We start from the raw sequence: 18,953 nt of genomic DNA, 5'->3' as shown, positions 1-18,953 counted from the left end.
CAAAACATTTCAATTTTACCAGATTTAATGATTAGTTTCTTAAAGGTAAGGTAAGGTAAAACTTTATTAACGAGATAAAGGCTCTTGTAATTTCTTGTTTAGTTCAGGTGAATGGCATCAATAAAATACGAGTCATGACTATTAAAAACAAAATAAATCATTGAAGTATAAACCCCCCCCCCAAAAAAAACAACGTGATAATGTATTATTGATCTTAAAAACTTTAATGGTTTTAAAATACATTCTAATTTTATTTCAGACAAGTTGAAACACAATCTAAATGTTATTTAAGTGAGTAGTTTAGAAGTTCTTTGAGACACAGAGACAAAATATTGTATAAAAGTAAATATTTATTGACCTTCATTGAACAACAATCACTCTGTGTTCCTGTGAGTCTGAGGAACAGAAGTTAACTACAGTCGTCAACTTTCCTTCAACTAACGTGTGGCTACAGGTCGGCATCTGGTCGTTTGGCTGAACATGATGAAGAAATGTCAACATTTAAAGCTTGTCGGGTCAGAACTGCTGCAGTCGGCGTTTGTGTTGGTTTGTCTGGACGGACTCGGGTTGTGTTGCTACAGCAACAGGAGCCGGGAAAGTGGTTCCGGACACACGCTTGAAGATTTCAAGTTAAAATACTTTACAAAAGTGTGTGTTAGTCATGGTGCGACTTCATTACATAAATTAACTGTTTGGTAAGACGAATAAAAAAACATTTGTGTGAGTCTGTTGCTACAACACACAAGACAAACTGTGTCTACATTCATAGTGACAATCGCTTCCTGTTCCGCTGTGACTTTAGGTATTTGACACTTGAATCAAACTAGATTTAAACGATAAAAAACATCTTTACATTGAACCGAGTGTAGAAGGTTAGCATTAGAGCTATAGTTGATGTTATGAGCTAATCTTTGACTTTCAGCTCTTGTGGGCCACGGAAAGTGAGTATGGAGGCCAGATTTGGCCCCCAGGCCTGGATTTACAATACGTTAGTGTTTCAAACTAGATTGAAGTTGAAGTGTCGGGCGTGTGCGACGCTTGTGGAGGTTGAAAAATGCTATTAGCATTTAGCCTTATTGTTTACACCTGCAGCTAGCCTGTTTGAAAAATGCTTGGTCAGCAAATATCATGAATGCTTGTGGCTCGGAACCTCTTCAGAAGATGAAGGTGAACGCGCCCCAGACCGTTGCTCACGTGCATCTGGACTACAAAAGTCAGTATAAAAAGGCAAGAGTGAAAATAGAAACTCCATGAGGCTAGGAAAGTGTCCAGGAAGTCTCCGCGTTCCACTTCCTGTCTGGACTTCTGCTAGCAGCTGGACTTCCACAGTGGGTCTTTGTAGATCCAGCCGTCACCCTGGAAATGAAAGGTCAGCGAGAGGTCACTCTGAGGCGTCTGGGATTATTGATCATGACACAGTGTCGTCACTACACAGCTGTTTCATGAGGCCAGATGTGCTCCCGTTACCTCTTTGGTGAAGAACTGGGGCGTCCAAGGTTTGTTGTCAGCAGCTCTCTGGCGCTCCTCGCTCCGCTGACGTTCCTCAAGCCCGTGTTTGTGCTCCGTGGCCCGGTCCAGGTTCCCCTCCTTCAGCGACTTGGTGACGTGCTGCCACAGGCGCCTGCAGGGGGCAGCACAGTCAACGAGGGCCGCCACAACGGCAGAGCTTCCTCACCTGGACTCTGTCCGCCGCTGCCTCTCCACCGGCCGCAGCTTCTTCCTGGTGACGGGAAGTTTGTTGGTGTCGATGACTTTGGTTTCTCCGCTGCTGTAGGTGAACTCCAGCGAGCCGTTCCACTCGCCCTGAGCCCGACACACCACCGTGTTGGTGCCGTTGTGTTTGACCTCGGCCGTCACTCTAAGAGAACCACGACCTTGTGTTAACACTTTGGTGCGACCTTAAGACTTGTCCAGGGTTAGGTTCGTGGCCTCGGACTCACCTGTGCACTTTGCCCCCGTAGAAAGGTTTGGTGTGAAAGGTCACAGCGGCGGAGTAGCCGCTCTTCACGCAGTTGATGGAGACTTTGCCGCCCAGCTCCACCCACGGCACGGTGAGGATGGAGCGAGCGTAGGCGCAGGGCAGCGTGAAGACGTACTCCTCGTCGTGCTCCAGGAGGCACAGCACGCCTGCACGGTGGAGGACAGGGTCAACTTCAACACATGACCTCTGCAGAGATGGTCAGGTGATGTCAGGTGACCTTCTCTGCAGAACACCGACTTCTCTTGTGTGACGTCATAATCTAATCCTAAGTAATGAGGCTGATTACTCTGGTCATGTGACCCTCACTGCTTCACTGTTCATGTGATTAGTGGAGCGTCCACACAGCTCTCTCTGACCCGATCAGCTCCGCCTGACCAGTTTCCTGATAAACACAAGCGGACCTGACGCACGCCGGAGTCACGCCAGGAAGAAAACAAACACTTCCTGTTTCTCCTCGTCTGACTCTGGCTCAGAGTGACTTTCTCACTAAATACGACTTGCACTCACTACCATCCACTGTAAGAACATTTGTTTGGGTAGAATGTCATACGTGTCAAAGTAATTTTACCAGAGTAAAGTCTATTAATACTACAGTACTTTCACTTTCACATGTATCCTGGCTTACCTTCTCCCACCATTGACACGCCGATGGACATTCCCATGAACTTGCTTTTCGTCCACACGTGTGCGTTCACACACATCCTCTTTTCCCGGCACTCGCAGTAAAACCCTGACACTGGAGGATGATGGGAAACCTGCTCCGCCACGAAACAGACTCTGTAGCAGCCTCCTGGTTGGTCCTCAGTCTGCTGTGCATTATTGCTCCCCCTGTCTGGCTCTCGAGCGGGGCCCACATTGGCCCTGGTGCAAGGTTTGACTCTGTCCCGAGGCACTTCCCAGGAGCAGAGGAAGGTCTCTCCCAGCACCGGGTTGTAGGGCTTCTTGGCCACCGCACCTTTGCGACCCTCATGGAAAGCGGTCAGGTAGTACTCCACGAAGCGGATGATGCGATCCTCTGCGGTGGCGCCGGCTGTGATGGACAGGAACATGTCCGGGTGGGCCATGAAGTTGGCGTACATCTCCAGCAGGGAGCGTTTCTCTAGGATGAAGGTCGGAAGCACCACCTCAAGGGAGAAAGTGCACGTTTAGATGAGAGCCTCACAGCGAAGGTCAGCGGGTCAGTTACCCGTGTGAGGTCCATGCCCAGTTTCAGTTGAGACAACAGGTGCAGGATAATACTGCGCTGATCGTCCAGGACGCCGAGGTCCTCCTCATCATTGTCCTCCGTGTCCGTCACCTCCTCGGTGGGGCTTATGTCTTCTACCCCGGACTGGTGCTATTCAAACACAAGAACAAGAATCTTCTACTGACTGTTGCTCATATGTTGAGGCGTGACCTCTACATGCAGTTTTCATCCATCATCATTATCATCGTTAGCTTATCTGGAGTCAGTTAGCAACGCCCTGACTTCCCTTTACCCTCGTCATCGTCCCAGGGGACACTGAGGCGTTCCCCAAGACAAGCTAGAAAGACTCGTATACCCGTGATCCTTACGGCCAACACCCGCTGCTCATGACCATGTATTAGGGTTGGAACGTCACCAACTGGTATCCCAAGATCTTATCTAGGATATATCTCCCCCTATTTAAGGTCCTGAAGAGGGGCCTGCCAGATGGTTGGAACCTCTGAATCTGTGGTTAAGCTCTGTTCTTTAGCTTTAGCAGGATCACTGAGGGAGCATGGCAGTTTGGCCAACCAGTCTACATGTGCATTGTGGACCTGGAGAAGACATTTAACCATGTCCCTCAGGGATACTGGGGAGAGTGCTGCGGTTGTGTAGTGTACCTGATACCCTGAATCCCTGTGCTCTCCGCTTTCTGTACAAGCATTACCCTTTGTCACAGTTTATATCTAGGGGCAAAGAGGGCGTTAAGAGGGTGATCTTTATCCTGCCCCAATTGGAGGGGTTCAAGTATGGGGCCATTACTGTTGCTAAAGCTTTGCAAATGCGTGAATGTATTTGCAAATATAATCAATGTCTCAATAAGAGATAAATGTTAATGTTCATTTTTAACCAAATAAAATGTGATATCTCTGGTGTCAATAATGCAAGATTTTCAATAGTGTCTATAATAATAATAATAATAATAATGTCTATTTATATAGCGCCTTTCTATACAAAAAGAAAACAATGTCTGTTATTGATTCGTATACTAAATACTAAATATTCTTTACATCGCAGTAAGATTTTATAAACAATCACTAGATAATCCTGCCCACAATGTATGTTAAAAACTCTATCAAGTGGCATGGAGGCGTATCAGCCCCCTACTGGCAGGACGGTGTCATGGCAGCTGAGGGATTTGTATACAAATACACATTTGCGGATCGTGAACCATGGCAGGACTGATGCAAATGTGATAAATAGCAGGTTTTTTATTTTTTGGGAAGTTGTGCGAAGTTTGTGATGCTTGACTTGTCAGTTTTTTTTGTTATAGATTTGAGCATATTTATTCTGAATTAAACATTTACAAATCGAGTTACACATTTGTGAATCGAGTTAGGCATTTGTGACTCACTGTACAAATACACAAATATATTTGCAAACCCTTTCAAGCATTTAGCAACAGTAATAGACCTGTACCTCAGCGTCTCAAGGTCAATTTGATTAAGATAAAGGTCAATGTTTCATACACCAATGTTTTTTTTCCACTAGCATTGAAACAGTAGCATGGGGTGAAACTGGAAAACTGTCTAAGAACTGTGCCATCTCCTCGGCTTCTTGTTTTCCAACACTCCACATCAAAGAATCTAAGGGAATTCATGCAGCACATGTTCTCGCAACAACCTATATATACCAAACTACATGTGCCGCTCAGCTCCTCACCACCACTAGCAGCATTTCACGTGTAACTAGATTCCACCTCGACGACTGCTCACAGCCTCCAGCTGCTACATCTGGTGATCCATTTACGTGGCGCTCTTGAATTCAGCTGTAAGTACAGTGGAGCCTGAACCAGGCTTTACATCCTCTAAGGTGAGTGGCAGCAGCAGGAAGGAAGCATGTATAATGCAGAAAGTGCTTTCGAGCCTGTGGGCAACAAAAACTCTCTTCCTTTTGTGCAACAACCTGCGTGTCCTATGTGCCTTTTTTTCCCCCCGACCTGTGCTGGGGTTCCAGGGCTCTTCATCAGCAGTGAGTCGGAGAAATAAACCCAACCTGAACCTCCTGATAACTGCTGGTGCAGACAGAGCGATGGCCTGTCACCTGAATATTTCATCCTCTGCACGCCACGCTACACAAATCGGCTCTTCCGGGTGCAAACGGCACGAAAAGAAACGGGCGCACACGAGCAGGAGTCCCTCGAGCGGGCTAGGTTCTCGTCACTGGGATGTATTTATAGACGTGAGAGGGGGGGAGGAGGTCTGTTGTGATTCCAGCAGTTCTGACTAATTAAACAGGCTCTTGACGGCAACAGGAAACTACTGCCGAAGAGGTCGGAGCGTCTCTGCACAAGCACTTCCTCGTAGCTTATAAACCGGGAGGTTGTTGTTCCACCAGAGAGTGTTTACTTCAGCTCGTCTGCTCTGAAGTGAATAATAAAGTGACATGAGGGATCAATTATTAGTCGACTTACCTGTTTACGAGGGAAAAAGATTTATGTTTGTTGTAGATAAACTCTCTTGTTTACTGATCCCTAAATCATGTATTCATCTACTTTCTCACGTTTGTTTACATCCACAAGACACTCTTTTACAGCTTTTGTAATTCAAATCTAAGGGTTTTTTCCAAGCACATCGAGCGAGGAGATCACAGGTAAACCAAGAATCGATTGAAGTCATTAAATCTTCAAATTGCTTTCAGAAGCTTAAAACTATTGACGACTGAAACTTCCTATATCTCTCACCTCCAACTGGTTCAAAAGTCAAACCATTCAATCTTGAAAATTCAAATGTACTGTTTTCTTGGTCTCAGGAAGTTCCTTACTTGCAGTACTGAAGTTCACCTGAAGGTATTCAAAACGCTCGTCTTTATAGGAGGGTAATGGAAGCACAGCTTTTAATAATCTACATGACAAGTGACTTTTATGCATGTTTTACTTTTTTGCTTCTTTAATCAAATATACATTTCTCTCACCTGGTTTTATTTTTCCTGCTGGATCACTATTTTATGTTTAATTGTTGTTAGATTATTATTAAATAATTAGGGTTAGTAGTTGTAGAACGAATTATACTTTATAAAATAGTTACAAAGAAATCAGGTTAAGATGGCAGATTAGACATGCTAGTTTTCTCTCCAAACGGTTTGATGTAGAAATATGAATACATTTAATAAAATTAAATGTAATAAAATTAAATTGTATGATATTTAAATGAATTCTTTGTTATTATTATTTGTATTATTTATTATATGTGTTATTTATTATTTACATTTATTTTAGACACCAAGGTTCAGGCTAAGCTGTTAGCATTCAAAGCTTAACGCTTAATGTTCCGAAAATATTGTGTTGTTACATAAATATCAAATAAACTGTAAATAGACATTTACTTTGTGATAATGGATTCGTTTTGTCAACAAAGTGATTCAAAAATCAGAAATTTTCAAGAAAAAGAATAAATACCAAGTACTTTAGCATACATGCTAATGTTAGCATGCATCAACCAAAAAGTAACAAATCTAAAGTGACATATTTGATTTGTGTATTTCTTGTTATTTAATCAAGTTTTTCTGATGGAGTGTCAGAGGTCCATTTCAAAACAAAACAACTCTAAGTATTTTGTTCCGATTGGAAAAAGTAGTAATTAATGGGAGACCAAGATGAGACAACACTTGTAACTTATAACCGAGAGAGTTTTCTCTGATGTGGACTCACCTGCTGACAACTGGATCTCATCTCCGAATCAGAAAGAGCCTCCAAAGTGAAACAATAAAAATCCAACCGAGGTTTTTGAGAGATCACTGAGATCTCTCTTCTGGCCGAGAGCAACTCTGCATCTCCTCCTTCCCTCCACCAAGTCCCGGAAAAGATGGAGGCAGAGAGAGAAATGCTGGATGTCCCACTTCAGTCGTCCATACTCCCTCTCCGGCTCTCCAGACACTTCCGCTACTCCACAACACTCCTCCTCCTCTGCACTTGGCTGCTGCCTCCATGGCGTCACAAGCTCTTCTCCCACATGACTCCATCTCTCCTCCTGCTCCACCTCTTTCTACATCTCGTCCTCCCTCCCTGCCGCACACATTTAATGAACAGAAGTCCACTTCTCATGTGACGCTTCACCTTTTGACTAACTGACCACCACCATCTCAGATGAAAGGCTTTAACTGAGCATCTGGTGAAGGAAAGTTCAGAGGAAGTTTTCTTTGATCTTGTAGTTTCTCTCCTTCGATATCTTATTCTGTTTCTTCTTCCTTCTTAAATGGTTCCTCTATCAGCTTCAGGACTGGACCTCCTGCAGATCTCTTTCTCACGCTTACTGCTGCAGCCTCCTTATCACACTTATTTTGACAGGATTTCCTTAGAATTGGAGAAGCACATCAGTCATGTGATCGTCTAACAAGGAAATTAAGTCAATTGAATCAACAGCTAAGTTCTCCACAAACGCCTGCACCAGAGATCCACTTCCTGTTTAAAAATCAATTCTTTTTTAAGGTTTTAAATGTCAACATGGAGAAAAATATGCTGCAGCTTTAGAGCGTTTCACTTTAAACTCTAAAATGATTTCCACAACAAGCACGTTTATTCTTTGGGACTCTCCAAAACACAAACACACATGAAGAGTTCATTAAACCCAGAGTCAAAGAGCTCATATTTGACTTCTTCATGTAGGACAGGGTCCATAGAAAACGATGATAAACCTCAATATAACTACAATGATAACCACCTTAATATGTTTTCTTGAGAGGACGAGATGCTGCCCTCTACTGGACTAAATCGACTATTACACATTTATGAGCGTTGATTATTTTTTGACACATTTATCTTTACATAAGGAAATTCCACGGATTTATGCACACTAAAAGGAAAAACTATTCATATAATATATATTTAATAAAATTACATTAAAAAGTAAATCTCCATTAAATAATTGTTGTTTTACTGTACCTAATACTTAATAATGCTACTTAAATTTACATATACATCAAATGTATCACAAGTACTGTATCAATGAATACATTTGATATTATGGTCATACCATTATTATATGTAATACTATTTTACAATATTATTAATCATATTTTTATTGAACAAATTCATAGAATTAAAAAACATCGGTAATCTTTTATTAACCCTCAATATATATATTTGTACAGTGTTCAATGTTCACATTATATTTAAGGTTGTATTTCACACAGCATTTTTCTTTTGTATAATCTATCATATTTATTTATATTGTTTAAAGTTAACTCTTCAAAAAAAGTAATGTCAATTTTGAAAGCAAAATATGTTTTATTTACAATAATTAAGTAATATGAATTATAATACAAATTAATGAAAGTTACAATACATGAAAGTCTGGTTTAAATAATAAAGAGTTACACAAGGTTAAAGGTTTAGATTCTACATCCTCAACATTAATATCAACAACAGAAAACACATTGTAGCGGATTATGTGTTTGCCAGAGTTTCTCCGTCAATGACCCTCCTGTGCAGCATATTATGGTTTCCACGGTGACTCACTGATGCGAGGCTCCATAAAGATTCATAAAAATGCTACATTTCTGCGAGCGCCAGCAATTTCCCCTTCATTTCCACACACTCCCCCAGCAGACCTCCTCATGTGGCTGTGGACCAGGACGGAATATCAAACACCAGCCGGATGCTGCTCTATAATACACTGAACCTTTATTATGAGTGTTTCACCTGCAGGACTAATGACTTCACCTGCCGCACAGTAGGACCAGAAGTATAGCTGAGGTTTCACTCTGATGTTGCTGTATCACTGGGCCCTTTGTAACTCCTGTCACTCCATCCCATTCGTCAGCTACTAGTTACTATTCTTGATTAAATGTTTGTTTCTGTGACTATAAAAAACAACTGGATATACTGTTGTGTACTACACTGGTCCTGGTGACAAAGATGGCTCATCTTACACTCGGGAAGAATCCTGTAATTTAGTGAAAATAAGCGAAACAAAAACTCTATGTGTGAAATATCTTCAAGAACCTTTGGGCGCTCCAACTCATTATTAAAAAGTTTAGAATCTCTTGACAAGTTCAACTAACACCACAAATGAACCTCCAGCTACTCAATTTGTTGGAAGAACTCATCAGAGAACACTGAAGTCTCTCCTGTCATCATGACTCTGGGCTGTTAAATAAGCACTGAACGCACTCGAGTATTAACAAGTGAAGCGATTATTTTCACTCCAAGTGCAGAGGAGCAGAACGAGAGAAATGTTCCGGAATAAAACTCATCGTGTTAACATGTTCCTCTGAACACACTCGTCTTATTTCCCTAAATTTGTCTCAAACGTGTCACTTTATGAGGAGAACCTGACTGACTTGTTGAAGGATGCTACTGTCTGTTATAAAGCAAAACCACAGATATAATCACCTCTTATACGTCCTTTATGTCTCATTAATGCCCCCAAGAGTCGTGGCTGCAGGAATGCTTTTCCTGACTCTCCCTGAGTCACAAGACTGACTTTCAAAGTACAACTTTAGACTTCTGTCACATTAGGACTTAAATGAATTCCTGACCTGCAGGAATCTGGAACTAATAAGTTACATGGTGACCTTAGACATGGACATGTTTGTGTTAAAAACGTTTCTAATGCTTATTTCAGCTTTTTAAATGGTATTATAATCGGTGCAGAGTTTTGATTTAAGCATATTCATTACCCTTTTTTTTAATTTTGTTTTACAACAAATGAATGGCACACATTAAAAAATAATAATCTTTAATTTTACTTCCAATAAAATCAACAACACAAAGATCTTCTAATAGAATCTGAACATGTGGGCTGCACAATCTATTGAGTATGAACCCAAACCACTTAACCCCTTACATGCTGGTTTAAAGTAGTGCACACAAGGGTTCTTTCCATTTCCAGTGTAACCAAAATACATTTTCAAGATTTAAAAAAATGTAGATGCTCTATGTTTTATTCGTCTAAAAATGTAGATTTAGTTGAGTTTCTTATTTGGTGTTTGTATAATTGTGCAAAGCAATGACATACAACTGGCAGAAACTGCGTTTGAATTTTGCCAACAAAATTTGATTGGCATGCTTGTTAAAGAGGTACACCAGTTAATTCCCTAACTGATTTCCTCTCCACACATTTGCATATCCTAATCCCCTGTCTCACAGCTTCTATGATCACATGACATCAGCTGCTGACATGTCATGCTGCATTCAGAGAGAAGGTCAATCTTCATTAATTTACTGTTTCAATGGAGCTACTAGAAGAGGAAGATTGACGTTTCAAAATTGACACGTGACCAACAGTATTACACAAAAAAATCTACCAAAATCGAATTCAAATAATTTGAATTAGATTAAATTAGTAATTTCTCTGAGATAGTAGATGAAAAAAGCAAAGACTTTTACCTCAGCAGTGAGGGACAGACTCCTTTTCCTGAGGTTCGGTGATGGCTCGGCTGATCGTAGAGGAGTCACGCCTCCGTTCTTCAACTGTTCCCCTGAACTTGATTTTGGAACAGTCCACACAGGAGCAGCATCTGAAAGAACAGATAGTATATTTAACATAGGCCTACACAATATGTGTATATAACGTCGAAATATAACGCACTGGTTTAAAGACAGACAGTGTGTGCAGGACTGTAGCTAACAAAGCATTTCTTATCATTTTCCCAGTCTGAGCTGAGCTCCATCATCACAATCTTTGTACTGGGCAACATCATTATACTGTAATAAGAAGCATTTAGTTGTGTCTCATAAGACGAGTTAATAATCATATTATTTCAATGTAATATTATCATACAATCAAAGATATCACAGCGTTTGAAAACGGCTAGAATATGGCTGAACTAAGCAAAATAATATAGTTAGACAAAAAAATAACAATGTCTATATTGTACATTTTCACATTTGTACATTAAATAATTAAATCTAAAAGAATAAAACAATTCACAAATTCTAGCATTTTACCAATAAGACAAATTAGGTTGTATCTTATCTTTCATTCTACTGATGTTCCAGGTGATATATTAATCACAACACCAAAACATATCTTATTAAAAAAAAAAATGCTACGCTAACAAGCTAGTGCTTGGTTGCTAACAGATTCAAAAGACTTATAATTAGGTGAAATGTATTGAAAACCAAGTGCTTTAGAGCAGAAAACCAAGTGCTTTAGAGCAGTTAATTTTATTGGTCTGGGTGCTCTAAAACGAAAAAAGATAGTAAAACAATAACAGTTTTAAAGGCTAGCATAGTTAAAATGCTAACATGTTGTGGCGCTAATAGCTCAGATGCTAAGGCGCTCAGACAACCGTTGAGTTAAACCAACTCTTTACAACAAACAGTCCTACTACACAAGTTATACAATTCTGAACACCGACCTACATTTTGTGGCTAAAACCGAAGTTTGTTCGGTGGTTGGTCCAATGATGGACAATGATTAGTAGGTAAACTACTACTAAGTAGGTGGGTTATTGGTGGCTTAAGCTAACTGGGCTAAGTGATGTTATTGTAGCATCTTAAAACAAGCTAAAGCTCTAATGCACCATAAGTCCTCTCAACCATGAGCTCATCGCTACGATTTCTCTGCTGTTTAAGTGCAAAACAAATACACAAAAGCAGAAACAGATTTAAAAAACAGATTTTTTTTAAACAAAATGCAGAAACTTTTTTAAATTTGTTCAGCGTTAATAGATATTAGTTTTGCACTTCTTAGCCACAGTAATGTTGACACAAGAAGGTTTTTTAAATCTCTCACCCATGAGACTAACATAGTTCAGCAACAACATCTAAAGAACCTGTAAGATGCTCAATAATGGTCAGAAGTCAGTTGATGTACAGAGAGAGAGAGGAAGAAAAACATGGAAGCATGCAGGTGTACAGAAGCCAGCATGCCGTTATAATGGTTTCCCAAATGCATCCACTTTTGAACCAATGAAATCTCAGGTAATCCGTCGTATCATTTACACAATAACCCTACAACAAGCAGTTGCAAAACCAGCTGTACATTCATTTCCTTTATGGATTTGTGTTCCCTTAAAGGAAAGTATAGGGGTTCAAGCTCTTGGCAGCAGGTTGGTAGGGGAGTGAGGGGAGGAGGTGAAGTCTAGTGAGAAGTTAACAGGAACACAGTTCGTCTAATAGAATCTAATCACGGTGGGCTGCACAATATGTCTGAACCCAAACACATTAGTAATTACACTTCCATCAAGTTGATCAATTCAAGGAAAGAATATAAATAGATTTAAATGATCGTACGTGCTTGAAATAGAGGGAGAAGGTGAGGATGTTACAGCATTTACTCTGGAACTCTGCTTTCATTAGGGGAATATTAGAGGAGATATAGCAGGAGGATCAATGCTGCTGTTCAACAGAGGATTAATGTATTTCTTCTTTGTCTGCATTGAAATACGAATGTAAACAAGGGCAAGAGAATGAATCTCAGGCAGACCCTGAACTGACCCTGAAAAATCAATCTTCACTCTGACCTCCCCATTCTCCAGTTGCAGCAGCATTGATCTTGAATTTTGATCTCATGACCTGGCAACAGACGAGTGGCTGAAGATGACATAGTAAGTACAATTGTAAAGGATGACTTGCTTAAACTGCCGATGTTAACTAATAATAATATCTTGAGTTTGTTGACATCAATCGACAACAGCAGTTCCGCTCACACCTTGATGCTACGTCTGCCATGACAGATATTGTGCAGCCCTTTCTAACCTAAGACGTCACACAAACCAACCCTGACATCAACATCTACTCTAGTCCTCATCCGTGTTGGTAATCCACTCCAGTACAAAAGGATTCCTCACTGTGGCGTGGGAGAAACATGCTTGAAGCAGGGAGCAGCCGGACCCCCGCAGGACTTATCAGCCAGGCAGCGTAAAGAAAGTAGTTTGTACTTGCGGCCTGGTGGTCCCACTCCACACCAGGACCTGTCCGAGGAGCAGGTACAGGGCAGGGGGGACGCTGGTGCAAAAGAGAAGACCAATAAGCTGTCAGGAGGGACAGAGGCGGAGACAAAGACGGACCGCCGCTCTGCAGGTTACACTGATCATGAACGAGAGACCTGTGAAGTTCAGAAGACTATTGCAGCCGAAAACAATCGCGAAGGCAGCGGACATTTAGAAGAGCCTTTCACTTCCTACTCAGAGAGTCAGAATCCTTCCACAAATAGAGAACGTAGACTACGACGAGACTGTGAATCGATCGTCCTGAAGGGCTAATGAGGGCGCAGGGCTGTCGTGTCCAGTTCCTAGAATTTATATAAGATGGAGTCGAACATGGCAGGTGGGTCCAGGACGCTGATAAATGACGGTTTAAAGTGCTCGACCCATCCACCGAGTCCCACAGAAGCACCCTCAGGCTAGAGGAAGTTTATAAGAAAGAGCTTTATTAACATTGTCTGACAGTTTTAGGCACCAGTGTGGATTCATTTGGCTCAGACTTGAGTTTTAAAGTGCAAATTAGCCATCTGGTCATTCACACACTAACCCGGGACTGTAATTCATGCATGTCTTTAAAGCAGCACCGCTGCACGTTTGTTCTGAGCAGCTCACTTAAGGTTCAAGTGGCACGATAACTGTCTTACCTTAAGGCAAGCTAGCGAACTGTACAGTAAGACCTGAAATTACATTTGCTATAATAAGCTACAAACTAACAATAGCTACAAAATAAGTACCAGAAATGTAATACACATCAGTATGTAAACATACTGTTGTGTTAGGTGTGATCACTTGGAAGTAAACAACTATATAAATTGAGGTTTTGATCCTATAAGGGTAAAACAAGCAAAGTAAGTTTGATGTGTCTTTGGCCGGGCGGCTACCAGAGGTCACAGACTGAGGGGTCTTTAAGAGTTTGGATCTATGTTTTCTGTATTTCTGTATAATTTGCAAGTCAATTTGGGACAGTTTTTTCTAGTTTTGTGTCTTGTTTTGTCTTATATATATTAGCTGTATAGATGATAAAATTTGAAGTAATGATCTTTATTCCTTAACCATCTGACTGGGTGGTTTCCATAACTTCAAGATGGCGATTATGCTCAACCCCTACTTATTAAATCTTAAAATGGAGGGCTTCAAAATATCCATAAAAGTCCAAAAAGACATCTACTCTAAAAATAATTTCAACCCCTGGATTAGGGTGAGCAAAATTTAACTAAATCACTTAATAAAGAAAAATAACAATCATTTTATAAAAATGTCCCTAGAACGGTCACTTAAGGTATACCATGTGGTGTTACAGGTCCTGCTCACTGACATCATTAAAGAAAATGTTGAGTATTCTCTGGATTTAACGCTGACATCAGAGACTTTAGTGCAGTGCTGCTTTAAAGAAAGAAACACTAACACGTTTGTACAAAGTTGCACTCTTCCAGCGTGTTGGCACTTTAGTAGGTTGGTGTGTCGTTAGTGACATTGAACACAAACACAGAGATGAATGGAGAAAAACAGCGATCAGTACAAAACATGACAGAGAAGTGAAGGAGGTGTAACAGAGGGGAAGTACAGTCAACAACATTTACTACACACGTTGATGGACGACATTGTGCAGGGACAGAAGCCACAGTCCATCTGGGCCTCGCCACCAACAGTGGGTTTGGACAGACTAAACTGGAAAGGCAAGGGAGATGGAAGACATGACGGGGCCTCCGGTAGCAGGAGCGACATGGGGCCCATGGTGGACTCACCAGAGGGGGCGCTGTGATTTCGGTGCAGGGCCTGAGATTGGGGTGGCGCCTGGTTCTGGGTCTGTTGGAGGATGTTCAGGCATTCTCCCAGGCAGCTGAGTGTGGCCGCCGACGTGGCTTTGAGAAGCAGCAGGTCCTGGTCCAGGCAGGAGAGGGGCCCCTTGGTGGGAAGGGAGTCTATAGACTGGACCAGGTTTTTCTGTTGACCTTCAGCCTGAGACATTACCTGTAAGATACCAGAGTGGAGAGAGTTGAACCCCTTAAATAAATGGTACCAAAAAAGCAGGCAATCCTGACAGTACACATCGTCTGAAGATACACAACAGAACTCTTATCAACACATTTGTGCGTTCAAAAAAAAGCTTTAATATGAACAATTGTGTCTTGAATTGACGGACCTCCCACCGTCCGGTTCTTGTTGATTTGAGCCTGGAGACCTAATTACAGATGAATGTATGATTATGATGCACCGTCGCTTCCTCCATTGCCAAGCAGCTAATTGAAGTCTAATTATTGCTTTAATTTTTCTAAATGATAATTAAAGGCATTTAAGTCTGAGAGCGCCTTCATTACTCATTCGGTGGACAATTCTATCACTTCACATTAGTGCCGCTGGAGATAAGAAGCTGGATGACGCCGACATGAATTGAGTGTCTGGGTGGATAACATTATGAACAACACAGCTGCATTAACATTTGGTTAAAAAATGTAAAACAAAACTAAGAGACAATGCAAAGTAAGAAGACATGAAATTAACAATAACAACCAACATTCTTTAAATCCGACCATGTACGATCACATGACCCTCATGCCTTCAGTTTAACAAGCTTAATGTGAACAAAACTTTCTTTGTTAGGAGTGAAATTTCTTTCTTCCTATCCCTCAACTTCCTGCCCCACTTATCGATATTATCAGTCTGTGTTAATAAATAACAGTGTTTCGCAGAAACAGCAGGAATGATTCCCAAAAGGCTTGAACAAGACGGTTCTGATTCTACAATTCACATGGATAAAGGAGGGAACATACTGTTGTTGTTTCCCTTTTTTTTAAGGTTAAAATTTTACTTTAAAGGATTGTTTTTGTTTCTATACCTTATGGCATAGCTCAGCAAAGTACCTGTAAGTAAGTAAGTAAGCGATGTTATTTCTAAGCGCTTTAACAAACACAAACAATACACAGTTAAAATATATACTTAAAGATCAAGACACATAAGACAAACATGAAAACCAGAAAATCAGGGAAAAGCCTTTTATAGCCTATTATAACGGTTAAACTTTCTTCAACACTGTTCCCTGTATTTTAATAATAAATTGGTCTTTTAAAAATAAAATCTTGACTTCAATGACATTATACAGTCTTGACATATTGCTCTTACAGTCCTAATAACATGTCATAACATTGTCTTTAAACCCTAATAAATTGAATGTACAGTATTTGTAATAAAGTTATACACTTCTGCATTATAGTTTCTAATTTGTGCTTTTCTTCAGTGTTTGTTTTCCCCTGAAATTACTTGAAAGAATATTAAAATAATAAATAATTTATCAGTACATTTATCAACACCAAACTCCAAAAAAGGCCAGAGTACAAAAAGTATATTTTTTTTAGCAAATGAGAGTTAGTGGCTTACTTTTGTGCTTGTTAGTTTTTTAACCTTGTAGATGGTATAATGCATTTATTTAAATAGATAAATGATTGTTAAGAGTCACTTTGCATATGCACACATGGCAAATGATGGAATTAAATTAATCTATTCAAACGTAACACGTCAGTTCCACTGTGGTCATGACAGTCTGTAGCAACAGAAGGAAACACAAGCGAAGTCCTCGACGCCTCAACTGCATTATCATTGGAAAGAGAGTTCTGGTGGGAACGTTGAAAGGAAACTGCAAAAGTTTTCACACAAGTCAACTTGTCTCCGGTTCCTTCTGAATATATTTGACTGAAAAACACAGTGACTCACCTGCAACAGCCAAATGTATCTCAGGGAGTGGATTTTTGCTGCTGGTTAATGAATCCATGTTGTTTACCAGGATGAAACATGTTGCACACATTAATATTCAACAGCTTGATAAACAGACTCCTCTATGCTATTTTGGAGGATGTCGCTGATCCGGGATTAGATGTGACAGTGACGTTCATGTTAAACACTGATTTTGTAGCGTCTCTGTCGCACCCGCCCACAACCGTCTTTAAATATCTCCGGCGTCTTCTCGACATCACAAGATATACGTTTGTGTAGATTATGACTTTGTGTAAAGTTTTCAGCTCATCCTGAATAAAGTTAGGAACAGAAGGAACTGAAGAGAATCTCAAGTCAATGCTCAAGAGACGTGACACGACAGAAGAGAATAGATGAGAAAACAACAAACAGATGATTAATGTGAAAATGTATCAACATCAGCCACATTTAGACCAGTTTCTAAGATTCATATTTAATATTTAGACCTCAGGAGTGCAAGATTGATCTAATATCTAAATCTATTTTCCTTTTCCACCTAATGTAGTTCATTTAAAAAACTGGGCTAAAGGTTGAGCCCCGAAAATCCCCAATTACATACAGATTATGGCTACAGAATGCTAACAAAACAAGCTTTGAAATAGTATAGAATTACTGGATGGTCATCCACCAGATAGGAAAAATAATAGTAGTTATCAAAAACAAACAAAAATAACACACTGGTTGCAAATTTCTTACATTCAGTCAGAATGTCATTTAGTAGTCCAATTTTTCCAACACCAAGTCCACACATTTTCTTTCAGTCTGAGTTTAAAGGACAATTGCTCTATGGTTTGTGTCCCTCTTACGATTTGTATCCATTTCTTCAAATCAAGTGCTGCTGCTTTTTCTTGTTCACATGTAACCAACAGTATTTTCGTAAGATACGCATCACATCATTTTACATAATCACAATATTTCCTGTTAATGTTTTAAATGTGTTTGGGAGAATGTCATTAAAACAATTATAACTATATTAGGTAATTAAATACAAGAGCACAGTCTTTGTAGATTGAAAAAAGAATGCGAGCCTCATAAGCACCTGGTGGTATAATCTGATTTGTTAAATGTCCTTTTTGTGTGAGGATTTATATGAAACAAGACATGCAAAATTCTTCCAACCTAATTCCCTCCAGATCATATATGTTGTTGCATTGTATCATATTAAAAACATTTATTTTAAAGAAATAGGTGAGCAAGAGACACTCTGTATGAGATGTTAAGGACATCAAAGTGAGAAAAAATACACTCAATAATGTTCCTTAAGTTGTGCATATACAACAAACATCCTTCTCATCTAGAGAACTAAAAGATCAATTAGAGGTTGATGCTATAATAAGGTCTCGAGTGGGAGCTACTTTGACGCTAAATACCAAATACATATACTTAACCTCAAAACTAACACCCACTCGCAACTATTCTCGCTGCTCAGTGACCCAGTTGAGACATAAAGAAACATTCCAGATGTTCTAACTGCTTTGATGGAAGCCTGTGCCTGACATGACTTTAAAACACACTAGGCTACCAACAAGTTCTACAACATGAACCATTGGACAGAGAAAATAATCATAACAAGTGTCTGACTGCATACACTACGGGTGCTCAACAAAGTAGCTTGAAAATTAGCATTTAAACGACTCTCAGTGGATTTCCCAGGTGGGTGGGTCAAGTCAAGGGCAGAACACCCCCATGAAAACATGTCCAATTATAATTTCCAGAATTGCAGCTGCATTTAGTGTTAATTGTAAACGGGCTGAAAGGGAGGGAGCAGACCCCAGGTAAATATTTTAAAAACATCAATTTTCATATAATTTCAATACATATGAAATAAATATGACTTTCATAATTTAAAATCAATTAATTGTAACACCTGAAATCAACCTGAACATCCTCTCTCCTTCCCCTCTGTTTTTTTTTTAGTTTTTTTTAAATTGTATTTATTTATTTATATCATCCCTTTTCGTTTATGATTTGGGATTTTTGGGGTTTTAGACACTGCGATCGATCACCGATTCACTGATGCACTATGGCAAAAAGGGCAACAAGGCATCCTTTTAGAAGCCTATGAAGAACTCAAGGACCACATTTACAAAACAGGAAACATTGCTTTTTATTATTCTGAGTCAAACCATT

The 18,953-nt window shown here is 40.1% G+C and overlaps 1 protein-coding gene across 2 annotated transcripts in view; it reads right to left on the bottom strand.

Moving 5' to 3' along the window:
• Positions 1–330: 330 nt before the first annotated feature.
• LOC148084602 (oxysterol-binding protein-related protein 10-like) overlaps positions 331–18,953 on the bottom strand; it is a 42,220-nt gene continuing 23,597 nt past the window's right edge. For both annotated transcript variants that reach the window (XM_087787704.1, XM_087787703.1), the window contains 8 exons: positions 14,822–15,047; positions 10,534–10,664; positions 3,168–3,317; positions 2,607–3,105; positions 1,941–2,127; positions 1,676–1,858; positions 1,468–1,621; positions 331–1,356 (listed from right to left, as the gene is read on the bottom strand). In XM_087787704.1, coding sequence (XP_087643830.1) covers positions 1,309–1,356; positions 1,468–1,621; positions 1,676–1,858; positions 1,941–2,127; positions 2,607–3,105; positions 3,168–3,317; positions 10,534–10,664; positions 14,822–15,047 — 1,578 coding nt within the window. In that variant the 3' untranslated portion in view covers positions 331–1,308. The remainder of the gene's footprint in view (positions 1,357–1,467; positions 1,622–1,675; positions 1,859–1,940; positions 2,128–2,606; positions 3,106–3,167; positions 3,318–10,533; positions 10,665–14,821; positions 15,048–18,953) is intronic.

Source organism: Callionymus lyra, chromosome 3 (assembly GCF_982586985.1).
Source record: "Callionymus lyra chromosome 3, fCalLyr1.hap1.1, whole genome shotgun sequence".
Lineage (NCBI taxonomy): Eukaryota > Metazoa > Chordata > Actinopteri > Syngnathiformes > Callionymidae > Callionymus > Callionymus lyra.
The sequence above is the reverse complement of the archived record's forward strand: the minus strand, read 5'-3'. Positions and strand labels throughout refer to the sequence as shown.